We start from the raw sequence: 19935 nt of genomic DNA on the forward strand, positions 1-19935 counted from the left end.
ACTCACCGCAGCAGGGCGCCGCCGCTCCCACCATCCTCCTGCCGCTTCCGCTGCCGCTCGGCCCGGCCCGGCGCGTAGCGTGCGGGGCAGGGGGCGGGGACAGCGGGTTCCGCCCCCTGCTGCCAGCCGGGCCGGGAAGCGGCGTGTCCTGCCCTGCGGAGCGGCGGCCGCGCCAGGCAAGCTCAGGCCGGGGCTGGGTGTCTGGCAGCGGGGGCCGGGGCGTGCAGGGGGGAGGGAAAGACGCTGCGGGGGGCAGGGAGCTGAGTGAGCTCGGGCTTCACCCGTGGCATGGGGCGCAGGTGGCAGGTCGGGCTCCCCCATCTGGCTCTGCAGCCCCCAGCAGAGGAAAAGACTCGGGAGGGTTTCCTCGGAGGCTCTGCAGCCTCCCTCCCCTCGCCCTGGCTGGCCCTTACTCCTTAGTTTCTGACTAGAGCCCAGGACAGCCCCCTGGTCTATAAAGTGCTACCAGACCATTTGTTGTGCTTCCTTTTAGGCAGGGGAGTAAATCCCCTTGCAGTCCATCCCGGCAGGGTTGGAGCTTTTACCTTCAGCACGAACACGTGTGCAGCATCAAGGCCCAGGTGAGGTGTGTGGAGAAAACGCAATGTAAGGCCTTAAAGGAGGGAGCAGGGCTTGCGCAACACAGCTTTTTACTGTAATTGAGGAGCAAGTTAACTGATGGCATAAGCTTGTTTCATAATCTCATAGTTGGTGTTGTACAATACGCATTACCCAGCTCAGTCTCGTCTCTTTTGTTTTGTTTTATTTTTTTTCTATTTATACTTTATTTCCTTGGATGCCTCCTCCCCTGTGGGAAAATACATTCATGACATTGCTGACTAAAATAAAAGTTAAGAAAAATTACTTGTAAATTTTTCATTGTGAAATGGTCGCTCCTTCACCAGGTGGTGTATTGGATTACTCTTTGGACATTTAATTATTTAATTTCTTGTTTATAAAATTAGTAGTCTGGCACTATCGTTTGTTCTTTAGTATCTTTTTATAAGGAAAAAACAAATCTGATTTTTTGTCTTTAAAATGTAATTTAAAATGAGAAATTATTTTTTCTGAAACCTTATGTTATTAATTTTGTATATTTTAAGCTTCCAACATTCCAGCCATGCCTGGAAAAAGGAGAAAAGAAAAGAGTAGCCCTGCTCTAATGCTTTCTATTCTTCAATTGCAGGATCAGGACGTCTGTGCATGGTACAAAATATTGGTTGGGGAATTTATATTTTTACTTTCGACACAGACAACATAAGTATATGAGACCATGGACAGTTTTACAAACATACCAAGAATAGAAGAAGGCACTGATATTGGGCAACAACAAGATAGAGTAGTGACCAAAGAAGAATGGCAGCAAAAATGGACAATGAGAAACATTGGATTTCATAGGGAACAAGTACATCCGTATGTAGCTCTTTCTTCTACTTTTGCTGTTTTAAGGTTCAACATATAATGAATGATAATGAAATAATCTGACTTTCAGAAAGCCTGTCATAAAAATGAAGCCTGGGTACAAACATCAAAGTGTATTGTAGTAGCCCTGTTCAAAGCAGCTATAATTATGACTGTTTGAGCTGCCATCAAAAGGATAATGGAAAGATCACTGTGCTTATCAAACTTTTTCATCTTAAATTAGATCTTTAGACCATGAAACTTATGTTCAGTGTGTGTTTTCTGGTGTGAAACACTTTTACAGTATTTATTAATTGTTTTAGACGCCAGTCTTGCATATGCAAAGTAAGTTTAGGTCAAGGTAGTGTATATGCACAGCAATTTACCCACATGCTACACATTGCAAGATTTGGCCCTCATACCCAGACTGATTATTCTACTTATGCTGCCCAATTTGAATTATATATAAGAAGTCAATAATGTAGAGAAAATTCAGATGTTTTAGGTTTGTTCAGTTTTAATCATCTAAATTAGCCCTTTCAGAGTTGGGTGCAGCTTTTGTAATCAGTTGCACTGATGCCCACAGGGGTTCCTACATAATTATGATGGTTTTCGCTCCTTTTCCTTATTTTATTTTCCACATCTCACTACTTCTACAGTCTCATTTTCCATAGGCTTCTTGTTAGTTCCCTGTATGTTAATGAACATTTGTCACTTTATCACCATAGTAACAGAAAATCTCTAACATTTCACTCAGGCTGCCAATGGTCATCTTGTGGTATCTGCTGAGCTCTTGTATGTTTTATCCAAATCAGCACTTCTTTTAAAAAATCTGTATATCACAAATATATAGACAAGCTCAGTGAATGTATTATTAACTTAAGTTATCATAACTTACCCTAAATCCTAAAATGTAATTTGCCTAAACAAAATATTTTACAGCCAAAGGCCTTGTGTTTACAGCATTAATTAATACTTATATTTCACCATTATATCCTATATATACTTCACATCATTTATCCTTCCTTGGCTACACTGGCTTTTCAACTATGAATATGAAACAGTTCCAATACTAAATAGTTATTTATATTTCTTCTGCAGGATTTTAAGGAAGTATCTGGATGTTCTTCTTAATGGCAGGAGCAGACTCAGGATATTTTTTCCACTTTGTGGCAAAGCGGTAGAAATGAAATGGTAATGCACAGCCCTTAGGAATAGAAATCTTCTAATTTACTTTGAAAGTGTATCATCTGGTCTGTGTATCTGTAAATAAATGAATGTAATATCCTCTATTGTCACCAACATATATTGTTGTTTTGCTTTTACATATTCACCAGAGATTTTTTTTAAAAGGCAGCATTTAATTTGTTCACATTTTCCAGTGATGAGGTAATCGTAACAAACAGTTTGCAAACATTTATGTAGGAAAAAACAACAATTTGGCTGTATAAAAAAATGTGATATTGACAAAAGCAGCTAGGATATACAAGAGTAAGCTGTTTAAGATTTTTGGTTTGGAGAGTCCTGTGTGCCTATTTGGGGTAGTTTGCAGTGGCCCCCCAGCCTACTGCCTGTTCTACTTCCAGCCCGGCCAGTCCCTCCCATTTGCCTCTAGTCTGGCTGGGCTGCCAGATGTGGCTGGGCTTGCTGGACACATTTACCACTGGCCACAGCTCTGCTGCTCTAGTCCCACTGCTAGATGCCGGCTCTGGCCCTGCAGCCAGGTGGCTGTATGCTGGCCCTGACCCAGCTGTCTTGGGCTCTGGCTCTGGCCAGGCTGATGCAGGCTCAGAGGCAGCAGCTGCTCCTCCCTCTCCCCTGCCCTACTGCGGCCCCCACTGCAGCCTTTGTATTAGAAGCAGCAGCACGGTGCGGGATGGGGAGTGGAACCGGTATGCACAGGGAGCCGGCTTTTAAGCCAGTTCCCCATGAGCACTGGCTCCCACAGAGCTGTCTTTCCTCTCCCCCCTTCCACGCTGCTGCCTCTGATACAAAGGCAATTGGAGGGAGGGAGCCAGTGATCAGGGAGAGCTGGCTTAAAAGCAAGCTCCCTGCAAGCACCATCTCCCACCTGTCCTCCCCCGCCCCCTGTGTAAACGTGTAACCACTGAAAAATTTCAGCTGTTACACAGTTACAAAAATTAATGAATTTTAAAATCCCTAATATGCAATAGCAGTAATGTGTACAGTGTAGTAATGCTGAGTCATTCAGGCGTGCAGTATAACGTTGCTAAAAACACATATCATGTAATATGGATCACAGTTACTAAAGACTGCACTGCTATTATTTGGTATGTATAGGTCATTATTCGTCTTTAGTTCAAATTTGGAAAGTTTTCTTCATAACCATAAGCATAAGTGTTTGAGAAAGTGATGGTCTAGCTCAGCGTTTCTTAAACTGTTTTCCATGGCACACCGGTGTGCCGCAAGACAGTCCAAAGTGTATTGCAGAGAAGATAGCCATCTTAAAAGGGGAATCCCTGCGCTTCTGTTCTTCCTTGCTGGATTTGTGCAGGAGACGCCCAGCGCAGCCCGTGGCAACTGCCCAAAACTCTTCCCACTTATATCCACCCAGCCCCACTTCTAGGGAGCACGCTCACCTCCTGCCCTCCCTTCCTCTCCCCCAGCAACTCTCTGTACTTTTGGTACACGCGTACGCACGCGCGCTGCTCCGGAGGCTCAAGGGCCGGGCCCAAAGGACCTGAAAAATTAAAAAATAAAAAAATAAAATAAAAAGCAGGAGCTGTCTCTTGGCATTGGACTGCTCAGCTTTAAAAATGAAAGCCGAGGCTAAGTTTGTGATTGAGGGAGGGTGGGGAAAGTGAGAGGAGTGACATCATTAACCCTTCCCCGGGCAGCTGTGAGTGATGCCAGCCCAGCCCCTGCCTGGGGAGAGGGCGGAAAAACTTGGAGGTTGCGTCAGAAGCTTCCATGATGGGGGGCACAATGTTACTTCTTCATTTTTGTTTTCCTGAAAACTTTTTTTTATTATTATTTAATGGATAGCGATTGCCAGGTTTTGTTTGTGTATTTGTGTGTGTGTTTGTTTATAGTTGAAGGCTGCTCACAGACATCCCACAATATACTATTTAAAGTTATTGTAATATAATTTGGGATACTTCAATTTAAAAAGATATGATACTTATTATCATTGGGCAGGGAGTGAATATTGTCCTCAGAAGTAAAAGTGTCATCTGGTCCGGGTTGGATGGTTTGGTTTTTCTTTTTTTTTTGCTCAACAAAAAACCCTTGGTGTTCCTCCAAAAAAAAAAATTGTTTGGTGTTTCACAGTCTTAAAAAGTTTAAGAAACATTGGTCTATCTCCTCATGCTTCCCAGAGAAAGTTTCTTACTATTCAGAGGCATTTGAGCATTTTCAAACCCTGATGTTGCAATAACTTGAACAGGATGTGAAATATCAAACAAACACTATCTGCTAGGTGATTGAATCCTTTGGCCGTCCACCATGGGAGGGCAATATTATTACTGGCCCCTGTAGTGACCCCATATTTTCCATTAATATAGTCAAAATGAATAATCAATTGCATGTGAGCTTATCAAATTCACACAGAGTGCATTCCTTAATTCATATCAAGAGCTACTCAAATATCCATGCAAAATTAATATCCAACATTTTTTCAATAAAATGAGAAAACTCCAAGATTAAAAATATCCATATACAGGCAGTCCCCGGGTTACGTACAAGATAGGGACTGTAGGTTTGTTCTTAAGTTGAATCTGTATGTAAGTCGGAACTGGCGTCCAGATTCAGCCACTGCTGAAACTAATCAGTTTCAACAGTGGCTGAATCTGGACGCCAGTTCTGACTTACATACAGATTCAACTTAAGAACCCCAGGCATCCCGAAGTCAGCTGCTGCTGAAACTGATCAGTGGCTGATTCCAGGAAGCCTGGGGCAGGGGCTTCCTGTAGTCAGCCACTGGTCAGTTTCAGCAGCGGCTGACATGGGGACGCCTGGGGCAGAGCAGCTGGGGTTCTGCTGGGTTGGTCCAGTAGCGCCGCCGCTGGACCAACCCAGCAGCACCCAAGCTGCTCTGCCCCAGGCGTCCTGATTCAGCCGCTGCTGAAACTGACCAGCCGTGGCTGAATCAGGACGCCTGGGGCAGAGCAGCTGGGGTGCTGCCGGGTTGGTCCTGTAGCGCCCAGAGCGGCGCTACGGGACCAACCAGCAGCGCCCCAGCTGCTGTACCACAGGTGCCTGGAGCAAAGCCGCGGAGCACGGGGGCAGCAGGACAGCCCAGACGTGCCGTGGCTGTCCTGCTGCCCTCGGGCTCCGCGGCTTTGTTCTGCTTTGCTCCCCATCCCCCGGTCTGCAGACCAGGGGGACGGGGAGCAAAGCGGCGGAACACGCAGGCGACGGACAGCCCAGACACGTCTGGGCTGCCCGCTGCCCGCGTGTTCCGCCGCTTTGCTTCCTCTCCCTGGTCTGCTGGAGACCAGGGAGAGGGCCCCGTTCGTAAGTGCGGATCCGACATAAGTCGGATCCGCGTAACTCGGGGACTGCCTGTAAATCCTATCTCACAAGAGCCTGGATTCTGAAAAAAATTGCTGAAATAAAACACTGTTCTGTAAGAGATACTCATCCATTTTCTACCTCAAGATGGGGTATCAAAATTATGTAAAAAATCACAAAGGAATCACAAATCACAAATAACAAAGTAAACTTGAAAATTTTTATTGCTGTGCCTAGGTTAGCTGACATGGGACACTCTGTGATTGGTGTGGAACTCAGTGAATGTGCACTGAAAGAATTTTTCACAGAACAGAATCTTCCTTATTCTGAAGAACCAGTCCCAGGGAATTCTGGAGCCAAAGTGTTTAAGGTTTGTTTTGTGCTTGCATGGTCAAATCTTTTTACATACTTAATGATGCAGCTCAGGGATAGCTGAGCAGGTCAAGACAGTCTTCAGCCATTTAGAGCTTCTTTGTCTTGTCTTTTCCCTTCTTTTGGGACTCCTCTTTAGAATAGATGAAAGATGAAGTTGAATTTTATACTGGATAACTAGGGGGCAGTACCCCTTGCTTGCTGTGCTTGCCAACCCCCCTTTCTGGGGGGTAGGTAGCCCTGGCTTCCCCCACTCCCACCCCCTCTGTCCTCCAAGGAGGGCAAGGCTGGGGCTGGAGCACTGCAATCCCTCCCACAAGCCCACCAGCAGCAGCAGCTTATCATCAGTGCTGCTTTGCTCGGGCACCATAGGCTGCCGATCCCTGTTGGGTTAGCAGCAGGAAGGGTGGAGGTGGGCAGCTGAGGAGGGAGGGGGGGCAGTGGGATGCAGAGTGACATGCTTACATCACTCTATCATCCCACAGGAAATTTTTTATATAGAAGGACTGTTCTCAAGCTGTTATTTAGTTTGGCCCTCATTCAGCAAGATATTTAAGAGGCTCTTCATGTGCTTAAAATTAAACATTTGCTTAAAAACCCTGATGATATCAGTTGTATGCAGTGGTGTTGTAGCCTAGTTGGTCCCACGAGAGTAGAGAGAGGTGGCTAAAGCAATATCTTTTATTGGACCAATTTCTTTTGGTGAGAGAGATAAGCTTTTTGGGAAAGATACTGCCGCCCTCACAGCTAAATACAACGTTGAACAGATTGTGCTGACTGTTTATGCTAAACTTAGTCTAAAGGACCATTCAAGGTAAAATGGACCATTAATAACATAAAGGGAGCATAGTGGGTTATGGATTGTTATAATAAGCCATAAAACCAGTGTTTTATTACGATCAGTCTCTGAAGGGTAGCCACGTTAGTCTGTATCTGCAAAAACAACAAGGAGACCTATGGCACCTTAAAGACTTACAGATTTATTTAGGCATAAGCTTTTGTGGGTCAAAATCACTTTGTCAGCTGGGATATCCTGACCTCTGAGATTTCCACACCACAGAGCTGACGAAGTAGTTTTGATCCACAAAAGCTTATACTTAAATAAATGTGTTAGTCTTTAAGGTACCACAGGACTCCTCATTGTTTTATTAAGACCATGATTTTAGAGTCTAGCAAAGTTGTGAATGTAAGCTCCCTGCCTCATCTTTGAAAACTGTTTTGCACATTTCCTTTGAGTATGAGAACTAATAGGTCAAATGAAAAGTTCATCCACAGATGGTGTGATTTTTTTTTTCCTTTCATTTTTGTGTGTGAGGTTGTTCAGTTAAAATCCATGGATAGCTCTGTGTCAATGGGAGAGCTTCTCCAGACTACACAGCTACCTCCTCTCATGGAAGTAGATTCAGTACATTTGACAAGGAGAAACTCTCTCGTTGCTGTAAAAGTGTTTTTACTTAAGCACTACAGCAGCAAGGCTGCACTGATGCAGTGTTTTAAATGTATAACTGCCTTTAATACAGACTTGGATTTATGACTTATTAACAGTCTGTAACCCCTAACCCCCTTTTTGTCCTATGGCTACAGGAGTGTTAACAGGCCACTTAACCATGATTGGTCCCTTATGTGCTAAATTCTTATGCTAAACTACCTGTTTAGCCTTATATTTAGCTGTGACACTGGGAGGGAGTATCTTTCCCAGACCTGAAGAAGAGTTCTGAGTAGCTGGAAAGCTTGTCTTTCTCACCAACAGAAGTTGGTCCAATAAATCATTACCTCACCCACCTTTTCTCTCTGATGAATCAAAGCCTTTTAGTCTACACCACGTAATAGTAGTGAGACAGCAGTTATAGGGCCTTGCGGTACTTCAATAAGGAAAAAGTAAAAGAACATTTCTCTTAATTCTTCCCCCACTTGGGTTTTTATATAGAGATCTATGTGGTTCACTAATGCTGTTTCCCTGCTTTTCATTATAGAGTACCTCTGGGAACATTTCTCTGTACTGTTGCAGTATCTATGATGTGAACAGGTAAGAATGAATAACATGCTTCCACAATCCAATTTTTAAAAACGTATTTTTAGATTGTTTTGTCTAAACTAGCCAAAGACATTTGAGAAGCAAGGACAACATTATAAGAAGCACTGAGCTTTTGCAACTCTGATTTTCATAGGCTAAGACCCCGGGTTACAAGCAGCCACAACCATGTGGTCTGTTTCTGGGGTGCAGAATACTACCCTGCAGCTGTATCTTGTATGAATCTACCCTGTTCCAGCAGCTATAAAGCAGTCCATACATAACGAAAATGCAAGAGAGAGGGAAGTAGACTCTCAGGGCTAATAGGCATTCTCAGTTCCTTAAAATGAGTAAAGGTTATGACTAAATCATGATGGGATTGTGATACAACATAAGCCCAAATCATCTGCTTCTCCAGAAGGCTCAGGCAGGCCTCACTTGAAAGCCTTAGGTCAGCGAGTGCTTCCAGTTTGGGAGCTTTAAACCCTGGCTCTTCTTGCTAGCTCTACTGTACTGATTTCCTCCCTTTTGAGAGCCTGCCTCCAGGCCAGACACACCTCAGAGGTGTGAGGGGTAGGGGCTTGTTGTGATCCCAGGAGTTCTTTAACTTTGCCTGGTCAGTGGGAGTGGAGCATGTTGTCATCTGCCTCACAGTAATATAGTGTGAGAGATTCTGTGATTCAGCATCTTTCCAAATCAAGCCTTGCCTCTTTGCTACTGACTCAGTCCTTCATAATGCTGAATGCTCTCTCAGTATTCAGAGCAGCCAGTGGGCCAGAGTTACTAGTCCATTAAGGCAGTTTCGCACCCGTTTTCTGGTTCAGAGCTGCAGATCCACCAAGTGGAGGCTTTCAGTTGTGCCAGGCAATCACTGGGTGTTACAAAGCCACCTATGCAACTTTGCGTTCTCCAGCACAGAGGAAGATACAAAAGGAAACTTATAATCACTTTTCTTGCCTCTGATCATGTGCTGAATAGTGTTCCGCTAGACCAGAAAACAGGGAGTTAAGGGCATTCAGCAACCGGAGGATAGTACCAATATTGCAGTTGTTATTTAGATAAAACTCCCTTTAGAGTTGATGAGTTTTGCCTCAATATGAACTGCAGGAGCAGGCTATTAATATGAGCAGTATTAACCCATAGCTTTACAGTACTATGAGGAAATCAATCATTTATCTTTGTAAATTATCAGTGTCAGAGCCACTAGAAAGAAAATGCATAATTTGCAGATTAGGAGACTGGAATGTAATGCTGGCTCTAAGATATTTTATATTTATACTTTGGATAAATGGAGACGTATTCAATCCTAATATCCAAAGTTATAATGTAACAAATTGTCACTAAGCTTTGGTATGACTTAGCTAGTTCTTTTTTGTTTGTGTAATTATGCTGCCCTTGCAATAATGGCTTCTTTAATATAAATAAATAGTCAATATGTCCGATCCAAAGTGGAAAAAGTAATTTATTTTTAAAATATAGTGCAAATAACATGGCAAAATTTAAAACCTCCCACATACCAATATGGAATGATATTTCAAAGTAAAACAAAATGTGTAGGAAAAATAGCAGTGCTGTTAGTGTGAATCAGTAGTCCAAAAAGTGAGAATATATGATCTGTTACCAACAGAGGACAAAATAAACAGGCACGTACATGTTTGTACATTTTTTCCTACATTTCTAATTTGTGATGTTTTTTAGTAAGACACTCTTATGCAATATTCTAAAAGAGTGGTAAAAGTGTGAACACTTTTCTTTCAGTACAACAATTTGAAGACTATTGTGGCTCTGTTCACACATAATATGGGTAGTACATGATTAGTAGCTGGGAGATAAGCTTACTTGGCTCTTTTGTCAGCTGGCCTGTGATTAGTCACTTATGTTCTAAATTCATAACATGGTTTGAGCATGTGCTCAAATGAGACAATTCAGGCTTTTTTTGGGGGGGGGGGGTTAATTAATGACAAGAATTATTACTCTTTGCAGGTATGCTGTGTTGTATGTAAAGCAGTTAAACTAAGCAATGAACTGAGGCTCATAACAATTCTGAATGGAAGATTGTAAACTTTTTATAATCTGAGTACTAACTAAACACACCAGCCCTGATAGAGGCAAATGTTGCCATAAATCAACGGGATTTTTGCTTGAGTGTGATTTTTCAGGATTGGGCCTAGAAACAATTTTTAAACCAGGGGTAGGCAGCTGGTAGCCCAGGAGTAACATTTGGCTTGCCACATCTTTTTATGTGACAGCCCACAACATAGCTTAGGGCTGGAGATTCAGCAATGTCAAGGGCAGGAAGAGAGCAAGGCATCATGAGGAGTGTTCCATAACATAAAAAAAGTGGCAAGTAGGGATGTAAAAAATCATTTAAAAGTGTAACTGTGTAACTGCTAAAATTCCTAGTGGTTACACGTGCTGCAGTATGAAGATTAGAGAATTTTCCCACTGTGTTCTGCTGACCCCACTCCCGGGGAGACTTCCCTACCTCAGCAAAGCCGGTTCCCTGGGAGCAGACCCACTTTCGGAGTGCTAGCATGTAACTTGTGGCAGGGGGCCGGGCTGGGCCCACCACAGACAGGGGCTGCCTGAGCAGCCCTTGCCTGCGGTGAGCCCCACGGGGCTGGTGCAGCACCCTGCCTGGGGCAAGTGGGAAGCTGCTCAGCCCCTAGTGGTTAACCATTTACATCCCTAGAGCAATGGGCTGGAGCATGGAGCTAGGCTGAGAGCTGTGGCACACGAGCCACTTCTGCCAAGGTGTGTGGAAGGCAGGGTCACCTATCCTCCTGGGGTCTCTCACCAGATAGGGGCAGGACCTTCCTCGCCAAGATTCCTCCATCATGTACCTCCAGGACTGGGCCTGACTCCTCTTCTTGCCACTTTTCCCCTTATCTGCATCACAGATTCCACAGTCAGAGCGGGCCAAGACACACACACACCTGTGTCACATACTTTGCAATTCCAAAGGGGTTTAGTCCTTTGTATGGCCTTCTACTGACTTACAGTTGCCCAACCCTGATAAAAAGCAATTATTTTATGTATCATTATCATTTGTGTTACAGTAGTCCCAAGAATTCGCAACCAAAATTAGGGATCTTGGACAGCGAGGTGCTATATAAATACAGTGGGAAACAGTACCTGCTCCGAAGGGTTTACTGTCTAATTAGACAGTACAGGCAAGAGGTAGGAGGAAAAACAGAAACACAAAGAGGTGAGGTGGCTTCCCCAAAGCTATACAGCAGGGCAGTGGCAGAGGTGGAAATGGAACCCAAAGCTCATGAATCCAAATCTAGGACACTGTTAACTACACTGTGCTATTCCCCTACTTAAATTGGCTCTGAAATATCATGTCTTGATTGTGAGATGTTCTATTTAAAAGCCAATTGTAAGTGCATGTAGAAGGCAAATAGTAATGTGAATGCCTCTCCTTGCAGACCTCTGAAAGAAAACAAGTCATGTTTCATGTCTCATTGCACCAGACAGAGAAGTACAGGATAGGGTTACAGGTCAGAATCCAAAAACATGCTGTAGGCACTCTGCTAATCAGTTGGGTGGCATTTGAATGTCTCTTGGGTCTCCTCTTAACCCTAGCACAGCCTTGTCAAAGGGTAGCAGAATCATTCCACCATTTCTATATCACCCAGAGATGACCTCTACATATGTAATATTCCTTGAGGCCCATTTCAAAATATTTTGTAGCATTAAGGAGTTAAACCAGTGTAGATAACCTATGGCTAGCGAGCCAAATATGACTCTCTTGGCCATCCCTGCTGCCCTATGTTCTGGAACTGGAGCTGGGCCCCAGTGTGTCTGCTCCCACGGCAGCCCGACCAACAAGGCCCCAGTCAGGGCCCAGCCCCCATCTGGCTGCAGCTTCCTGTCCCCAGCCTCAATCCTGGGACAGGCCCCACTGTCTGGCCCCCACTGGCCACAGGAAGAGCTAGCAGTGCGCCCTTTCCCGCGCCCTTTGCTGTGGCCAGATGGGGGCCAGACAGTGGGACCTGTCCCAGGATTGAGGCTGGGGACAGGAAGCTGCATATTAGACAGGAATATTACATATGTAGAGGTCACCTCTGGGTGGTATAGAAATGGTGGAATGATTCTGCTACCCTTTGATAAGGCTGTGCTGCGGCGATCCTGGCCTGGTCCCTCATCCAGCCACTACTGCCCAGGTACAGCAGTCCAGCCCCTGCCAGGAAAGGTAATCTGGGCCTCTCCACATACTCCCCACCCCCAGCACCATGCCCTGCTTCTTTCACCTCCCACACATCCCAACCCCTTGCTCTGAGCCCCTCATACATCCCAACCCTCACTCCTGCACCCCCAATAGCAGCAGAAGTCCCATTAAATAAAGTCTGTGTGTACAATGTTTCATTTATGCTATATTAATCATTATGTCAGTATCTATAAATTGTATATTATCAGCCATGCACATGGGCATTCTTGTACTGGCTGTTTGTTGACCACTTGTTCTGAATTTTGTTGTAGTTTGGCTCTTTAGTTTGAAAAGATTGTCGACCCTTGCCTAGACCATAGCAGCGTATCAGTCCACTATGTACGTGCAGAGCATATTAGAGAGTTTTCACTTTTGCAAAAGTGTGTCGGTCGAATTATAAACAAGATTATTTTATTTTTTAATATTTTTCCTTCCTGCTACTTATAGTGCCATTGTTGGCAAGTTTGATGGGATTTGGGACAGAGGATCCCTAGTAGCCATTAACCCATGTGACAGAGAACGGTAAGTAATGTGTTTATTTTATTATGGTTTTCTTTCTGATGTATTTTCTGATTGTTGTGACAGGTATGGCCTAGTTTCCGGGCATTGACTAATCAGCCATCCCTCACTTATCTTAAACTCTGATATATCCTGGCTAAGTCCTCCTTTGCCTCATGTGGCAACTAGAATAATTGAACACTATGTTTGGAAACAGTGTTTCTTTCTAGAAATGGTCTAGCCAATACAAACAATACCATTTTGGCATAAGGACTATATAGTAGAATCTCAGAGTCAGAAACTGACCACTCAGCCACATGCCTAATTTGGAACTTAATCACACAGGAACAGAGACAAAAATAAATAAAGTAAATACAGTCCTATGTTAAATGTAAGCTACTAAAAAAAGGAAGGTTTAAAAAATCTGAGAAGGAAACTGTTTCTGTGGTTATTTAATTTAAATTAAGGTGGTTAAAAGCAGTATTTTTTCTTCTGCACAGTAAAATTTCAAAGCTGTATTAAGTCAATGTTCAGCTGTAAATTGTTGAAAGAACAACCATAGTGTTTTGTTCAGAATTACAAATATTTTAGATTTACAAACAACCATCATTCCTGAGGAGTTTGTTCATAACTCTGAGGTTCTACAGTACATTACTTATTAGAGCCCTGTGCTGATACAAAATGTGTATCCACATCAGTATTTGCAAAAATGAGCTGCGGATATCCTCATCCATACCTGTGGATGCAGCTATCCATGGATATCTGTGGATTTACAGGGCTTTATTTATTAAGTTCTATACCAGCAGTAGCAAACCTACTGTTCCCATCTAGTGGTAGATCTGGAAAATGCTTCTCATGTTTTTGTTTGTTTGGGTCTCCACTGTTTTCACCATTTTCACCTCACTCCATCCTGTTTATTCTCCTCTTTTCCCCTTTATTTCCCTCCTCCAGTCTTACCCAGGAATATCTCTCTTCACCTTACCTGCTACTGGATATTAACTTAAGTTGAATACATGGTCCTGACTTTGTAGAAAATGCAGTGAATTAACAAAATCAATACCATATAGGCAACTTTACAGTAGCTATAGACTACTGCAGACTTAAATACTGTCAGCTTTCATTTTCTTGTTTTTGTTAGTTCACATAAAAATTGTTGTGTTTGTGCATGTGCACGTGTTGAAAGTAGAAATGTATTAATTTTATTTAGGATTTCATATGTTGTGTGTATACCACAAAGGATTTTACTCTAGAACCTCCTCAGTTAAATTAGTCTATATGCATTTTAAGGGAATGTTTGTACTGTTCTGTGCAGGAATACATTGTGTAACTTTTTTGCTGAACATTTTGAGTACTCTATGTACCAAATCTTTACAAAACAATCACAAATGCAAATATTTATTTTTTTTCTTTTTAGCTATGCCAATTTGATGTTGTCTCTAATGGAAAGAAGCTGTTGTTATCTCATGGTTACTGTTCTGTATGATGCAAATAAACATAAAGGTCAGAACTTTTAATCATTTTCTTTAGAAGTAATATCACTTTTATATATTTTTATATACACCACACATAGTAGGGGGCAGTGCCTGCTGCTGACTGCAGTTGCCAACACCACTGTCTGTGGGGGTAAGCAAGCCAGGCTCTCCCCCCAGGGGCTGTGCCAGCCCTGGCCTCTTCGGCCCCTCCAACAGCCAGGGAGGGGAAGGCCAGGGGCCATGCCAGCCCCAGCTGCTGGGGAGAGTCCAGGGCCATGCCAGCCCCAGCCTCTCACTTCCCTCAGCCACAGCCCTGGCCTCTCGCCTTCTCCCTCCCCCCCCCCCCCCATCCTCCTCACCAACCTCCCCCCAGCCACAACCAACCCCGGACTCCCTCCCCCCCCCCCCCAGGCTGCTGGAGGAGGGCCAGGGCTGAGCCGGAGGGGCGGGGGCAGCAGCAGTGGCTCCTTGCTGCTCTGGGGTTCCTGACGCTCAGCGGGGAACTACTACTTCTGGCTGCTCGGGCAAGGCATGCTGGGGATGTTGCATGCCTGGAGCTCCAGCTGAGACCCACCTCTCCCCGTAAAATTAGTGCACCAGCGTCGGCTTCCTGCAGGGAAGAGAGGCCCAAGGCTCCGTACCGGAGGCAGCTTGCAGAGAAGCGCACACGCTGCTATGAAGAAGGGGGCCTCTGGCGTGGAGCCTCGGGGTTTTCTCCTCTCCCCGCTCCCCCACAGGAAGCTGGCACTGGTGTACTAATCTTGCAGGGGGAGGGGGCAAGAAGTTCCCAGCTGGAGCTCCAGAAAAGCGGTGGCCCCAGTGCTCCTGGCCCGAGCTGCCGGAAGCAGTGGTTCCCTGCTGGGTCCTGGAGCATTGGGGTCCCCAGTGCAGCAAGGAGCCATTGCTGCCATCCACTGATCCTCCTTCAGGGGAGCCGGGGGCTACAAGGGGTGGGAAGAACAGTCCTGAGCCATGGCTGCCTCTTTCCCTTCTGGGAACTCTGTTGAGCCTGGGGGGGGGAGAGGGCAGCGTAGAGTAACGTGATATCACTTTGTCACCCTGCAGGAAAAACTTTTTTCAATATGTATATGGTAAAATTTTGCCTCAGTTGTTTGTGTCAACAAATTTGGTGTCCAGATTTTGTATGTGTTTCTGTTTATTTTTAACATTCATGGTAGTAAAAGTTTATGATGTTTTGTTTGTTTGTTTGAAAATTCTTTATAACCCTGTTTCCACTTGCTTCTCAGCTTTGGAATAAAATTCCTAAAAGGCAGAAATTTTTCATGCTTGATCTCAATGCTAAAAAGGGCAGGGGGGAAGGAAGATGGGAATTGTGAAACAAAATGAAAAACAATGTTGCCTTCACTATTTTTTATAAAGTGTGACCTGTTTACCCCTTTTGTTGCCACCCCTCCCTTACTCTAGCTTTGCTCCCTCATTTGCACCCTCATTATCTGAAAATCATATTATATTTATGATGGGCACTAAGGCAGGATTTTCAGTACCTCATGACCTAAAATCAGGCATGGCTTCCTCCAGGTGGTATAATCATTCATTAATGAATGTTTGCAAAATGCTTTGAAGATGAAAAGCTTTATATACATGTTAAGTATTATATCGGGCTGATGAATTATTTTTATTAAGCCCAGATGTGCCTTCAGTTTTCCTTGATAATTATTAACTTAATACAAACAGGTTTTCCACTGCTTATTGAACAGCTCTTGAAAAACATTGTAAAATAACCTATAATAATTCATTTTTATAAGAGAAAATGTTAAAATATATTTGGCCAGTGTTTGCTTCATTATAATATTAGAAGAGTCATTATGACTTTTGCTGATTCAACTTTCCCTTTTTCTCCCCAGGTCCACCATTTTATGTTCCTGATACTGAAATTAAAAGTTTATTTGGTAGGTTAACTCCACTGCAGTTATGATTTTTCCAAAACGTCGCAAACAAATGTGTTGATATTCTAGTATTTTGACTTGTTCTGAAGCAATTGAGAAGAAAGCCTATAAGGATGTTTGCTTCATGTACAAAATCTGGGGAGACATACAGTGTGAAAATAAATACCTTTTCACTCCAAGATTATTGATATGCACAACAAACATCACTTCCCTGAAAGATATATAGGCTCATTGTTTAAATACACACTGTAAAGGAAATATGAACCTGTGCTACCAATAAGACATGTACAGTCCCTATGGCCCAAGGTTACTTTCCATGCGGAGTCTTCAATAATAGGGATGTGGACGACTAGTCGACAAGCAAATGCTTATCGGCTAGTCTACTTGAGTAGTCACTTCCCTTCCTCCTCTTGTTGCCTCTGTCAGAAAGAGGCAGCAAGTGGTGGGGGAAGAGGAGGTGGTACTCAGTGGCAGTGTCCCCAGGCTGCATGCAGCATTTCAAAGCGGCAGTGCCACACTGACGCTGGGCACCCTGCAACGTTTCTAAGCGTCAGCGCCACACAGAGCCCAGGGTCAGCGGGGAAATCGCCAGCTGATCCCGGGCTCCCCGTGGCACTGCCGCTTTGAAATACTGTGGGGAACATGGGGCCAGCAGGGGACTGTCCTGCCAGTCCGTGCTCCCCACAGTGCTTTCGCCTTTGAAATATAGCAACAGCCCTGCACTGTTCCAAAGGTGGAGGTGCCCTATTGACTAATCCAATAGTGGATACAAATTATATCAACTATTCAATTAGTCAATTACTCAAAATGTAACATCCCTATCCCATAATTCAACCTATATCCCTATGTTCATTTATCCCATAGCTTATCACTGCTGGCCCTATAATAATTTTCTCATGTCCTTTCTGATCTGACATTTTGGTTGGTCCCCCCTCCTATGCCCCCAAGCCTTATTGTTTGTTCATTTAACACAAGTACCTTGCCCCATTATCTGTGTGTTTTCTGCTATAATTCTGAGACCAAAGTTAACTTGCAAAAAAAAAAGTATGATGATAGTAAACCACCATGTTAAGGGAATTAAAGATCGAAAGTAAAACTACTGAAACAACAAAATTGAGTTAAGATTGACATTTCATCCTTGAGATGCCTTAAATTAAACTTTGGTTCACAGTTCCTGTAGTTTACTCCCGTCTCAAACCTCTGAAGGATCTAAACAGCATGAATTATTCTTAATTAACAGTGGCATACAATTGTGAAAGAGGGCTAAATGCTGGTTACCTTATTTATGCTGGTCTACAAATGAGTTAGATCAGAAAGATTTGTTCTAAGAGCATAAAAAGTTCACGATTGAAAAAGCAAAAACAAATTATTGTAATCTTTTATCATATCTGTACATTGCTAATCTTCTTTTTCAGGAAAATTCTGTGAAATCAAGGATCTTGAGAAGGTTGATGACTTCTCGGACAAGCACAGGGCCTGGGGACTAGATTATTTCCTGGAAGTAATATATTTGCTTACTTTAAAGTCTGTTCCTTGATGAAACAATGAACAAAAAATGTATTAAGATGGAAAGAATTATATTGATCACACTTTCTTTGACATGAGCTGGATATTTGGAATTCTGAAATGCCTCAGGGTATGAAAAGTGGGTTCTGGGACATCTTTGTCTTTTGAAGACTTCATGCATTCAAAGACAATTAACTATACATCTGATTTGATTTGCGTAATCTGCATTGTAAGATTTGTAGCATTGAAATTATTTTAATAATCATTGTAACATTGTACCTCTGTCTCCTGTATTATTTCAAATAATTAAAATAAAAAATTATGTATATAAAAAGAAATTGCAGTTTTCCATACCAACCAATATTGCCTGTCTGCCTGGAGCTTTGTAGTCTCGTATCAGGTACTCACAGTCCCAAACTGTGTCCTGGAAACTATGCTGTTACAAGCTGCAGGATGGAAAGTTTTTATGTTTTGGGACTCTGGAGTCCTGCCACTACTGGCTGCTGGGTAGAAGAGGCAAGAGTCTATTTGGTGGCTGTCTTTTTCTCCCTATCTCTCTTGCTCTGTGCTATGTGGATTGGAGACTGGCTGGCAGAGAGCAAAGCAAAATAATCAACAGCAACCATGACTGGATGAGGGATCAGCTATAGATGTACAAGATGAATAAAGAAAGTGAATAGAAAGGGGAGCAGAACACACTGGGAGTAGATGATCTCTGAAGTTTTCCATGACTATGATATTCTTCCCCCTCAATACAGCAATTATGAGTACAGGAATCTCGCCATAGGAGGAAGAATTGTATGGGGAATGTGGCTTGTTGGCCGTAAGGGAGACCTTTCTGCAGTTTGAATAAGCATATGAGCTTTCGGATATTTATCGGAACTCAAACCCTTTAGGGGTTCTCCCATTGCTAGTTGACAGATACTACTACAACTTTGCAAAATGGAGGTTTTGTTTTGAGTCCCTAATAATAGATCCATTTTTTAAATATCTAAAATTTACCAGGATGCAGACCAGTGTTCCCTGTAGGCTGTTTGCTTGTGCAGCCACTCAGGAGAGATTCAAATGTCATCTAGTTGATTAGCAGACTGCCCACAGCTAGACTTTTCATTTATATTGATGGTGCACATTCACATATGCCTTGGTGCACATAAAAATTATTCCACACATGAATGGAAAAGATTAGAAGGACCATTGATGCTGACACATTCTACTATTGGTTTGCAGACCCCTTTTCTTCTCCTTCTCCTATTCCCTTATGCAGAGAAGTGCTTCTGAAACCAAAGCTGATTTACAGTATCGCAACATGATATTTAAAGGGTGTGATGGTTAAAGCAGTGATCAGGAGCCACGCTCAAGCAACTTCAAAGCCCTTTTCCCTTTCAAGTTTCTTTTGGGGTTTTGGTAAGTCTTTGTGTGGTGAAGGCTTGTCAGATGGTTTCTTCTTACCTACACCATAACATCAATCAGCTCCTGAGACACAGCAGTTTTCTTCGTGTGAGCAACACTCCTTTTTATGCTTGCTTCCTCCAGCTGGTAGTATATCTGGTAGGGATAGAACCCGGAATTGTTTATTAACCTTGTAATTGGCCCTTCACACAGTGGTTAAAAACAGAAGAGAAGTAGAAGCAATGTCTTATATTAAGTATATGTCTCTTGCTCCCTCCATTTCTCTTTACGGCAAGCATTGGATATTCCTTGCAATCATTGTATTGAAAGAATTGGCAGGTCTGATGTGTCCAGCATATTTGTAGTTGTAGTGAGTGATCATTTTATAGTTTAAACGAAGGGTGTGGTGTGGGTGTTGGGTGGTGGTTGGTTTTTTTTTTTTTTTAAACCCTTGAAGTTGGATAGAGAGAAAAGCAGAAAACCCCTACTGGCTGACTATATAAATACGGCTCTCCCAGCATCCCAATCAGTTTGTTCCTTTGCTTACATCGGAATCTATCTTCTCAGAAAGATAAGCCAACTACAGAGGATGAACAATGTACTTACAAGAAAAATAAACAACAAGGATAAAGAGAAAAGCAATTCTTACACAGCAACATCCAAGCACTGAGATGAGGTAGTGTGATATGTACA

At 43.2% G+C, this 19935-nt stretch overlaps 2 protein-coding genes across 5 annotated transcripts in view; one reads left to right on the forward strand and one right to left on the reverse strand.

Moving 5' to 3' along the window:
• Positions 1-490, reverse strand: part of KDM1B (lysine demethylase 1B) — a 40863-nt gene extending 40373 nt beyond the window's left edge. The window contains exon 1 of one of the 2 annotated variants that reach the window (XM_075921178.2): positions 472-490. The gene's annotated coding sequence lies outside the window, so the exon portion shown is untranslated. Of the gene's footprint in view, positions 1-6; positions 82-471 lie in introns of those variants that run through there. The other variant, XM_075921176.2, reaches the window with a different exon arrangement.
• Positions 43-18178, forward strand: TPMT (thiopurine S-methyltransferase). 3 transcript variants are annotated; one of them, XM_075921194.2, is made up of 10 exons: positions 49-176; positions 494-586; positions 1187-1413; positions 2503-2595; positions 6112-6244; positions 8220-8272; positions 12918-12992; positions 14383-14468; positions 16306-16350; positions 17763-18178. In XM_075921194.2, exons 3-10 carry the CDS (start codon positions 1274-1276, stop codon positions 17882-17884), a joined length of 747 nt encoding a protein of 248 aa, XP_075777309.1. In that variant the 5' UTR covers positions 49-176; positions 494-586; positions 1187-1273; the 3' UTR covers positions 17885-18178. The 3 variants fall into 3 exon arrangements, with proteins under 3 accessions (XP_075777308.1, XP_075777309.1, XP_075777307.1); XM_075921192.2 differs by having other exon boundaries at positions 494-581; XM_075921193.2 differs by lacking the exon at positions 494-586 and having other exon boundaries at positions 43-176.
• Positions 18179-19935: the final 1757 nt, after the last annotated feature.

The sequence above is a fragment of the Pelodiscus sinensis genome, chromosome 2 (assembly GCF_052426305.1).
Source record: "Pelodiscus sinensis isolate ZL-2025 chromosome 2, ASM5242630v1, whole genome shotgun sequence".
NCBI lineage: Eukaryota > Metazoa > Chordata > Testudines > Trionychidae > Pelodiscus > Pelodiscus sinensis.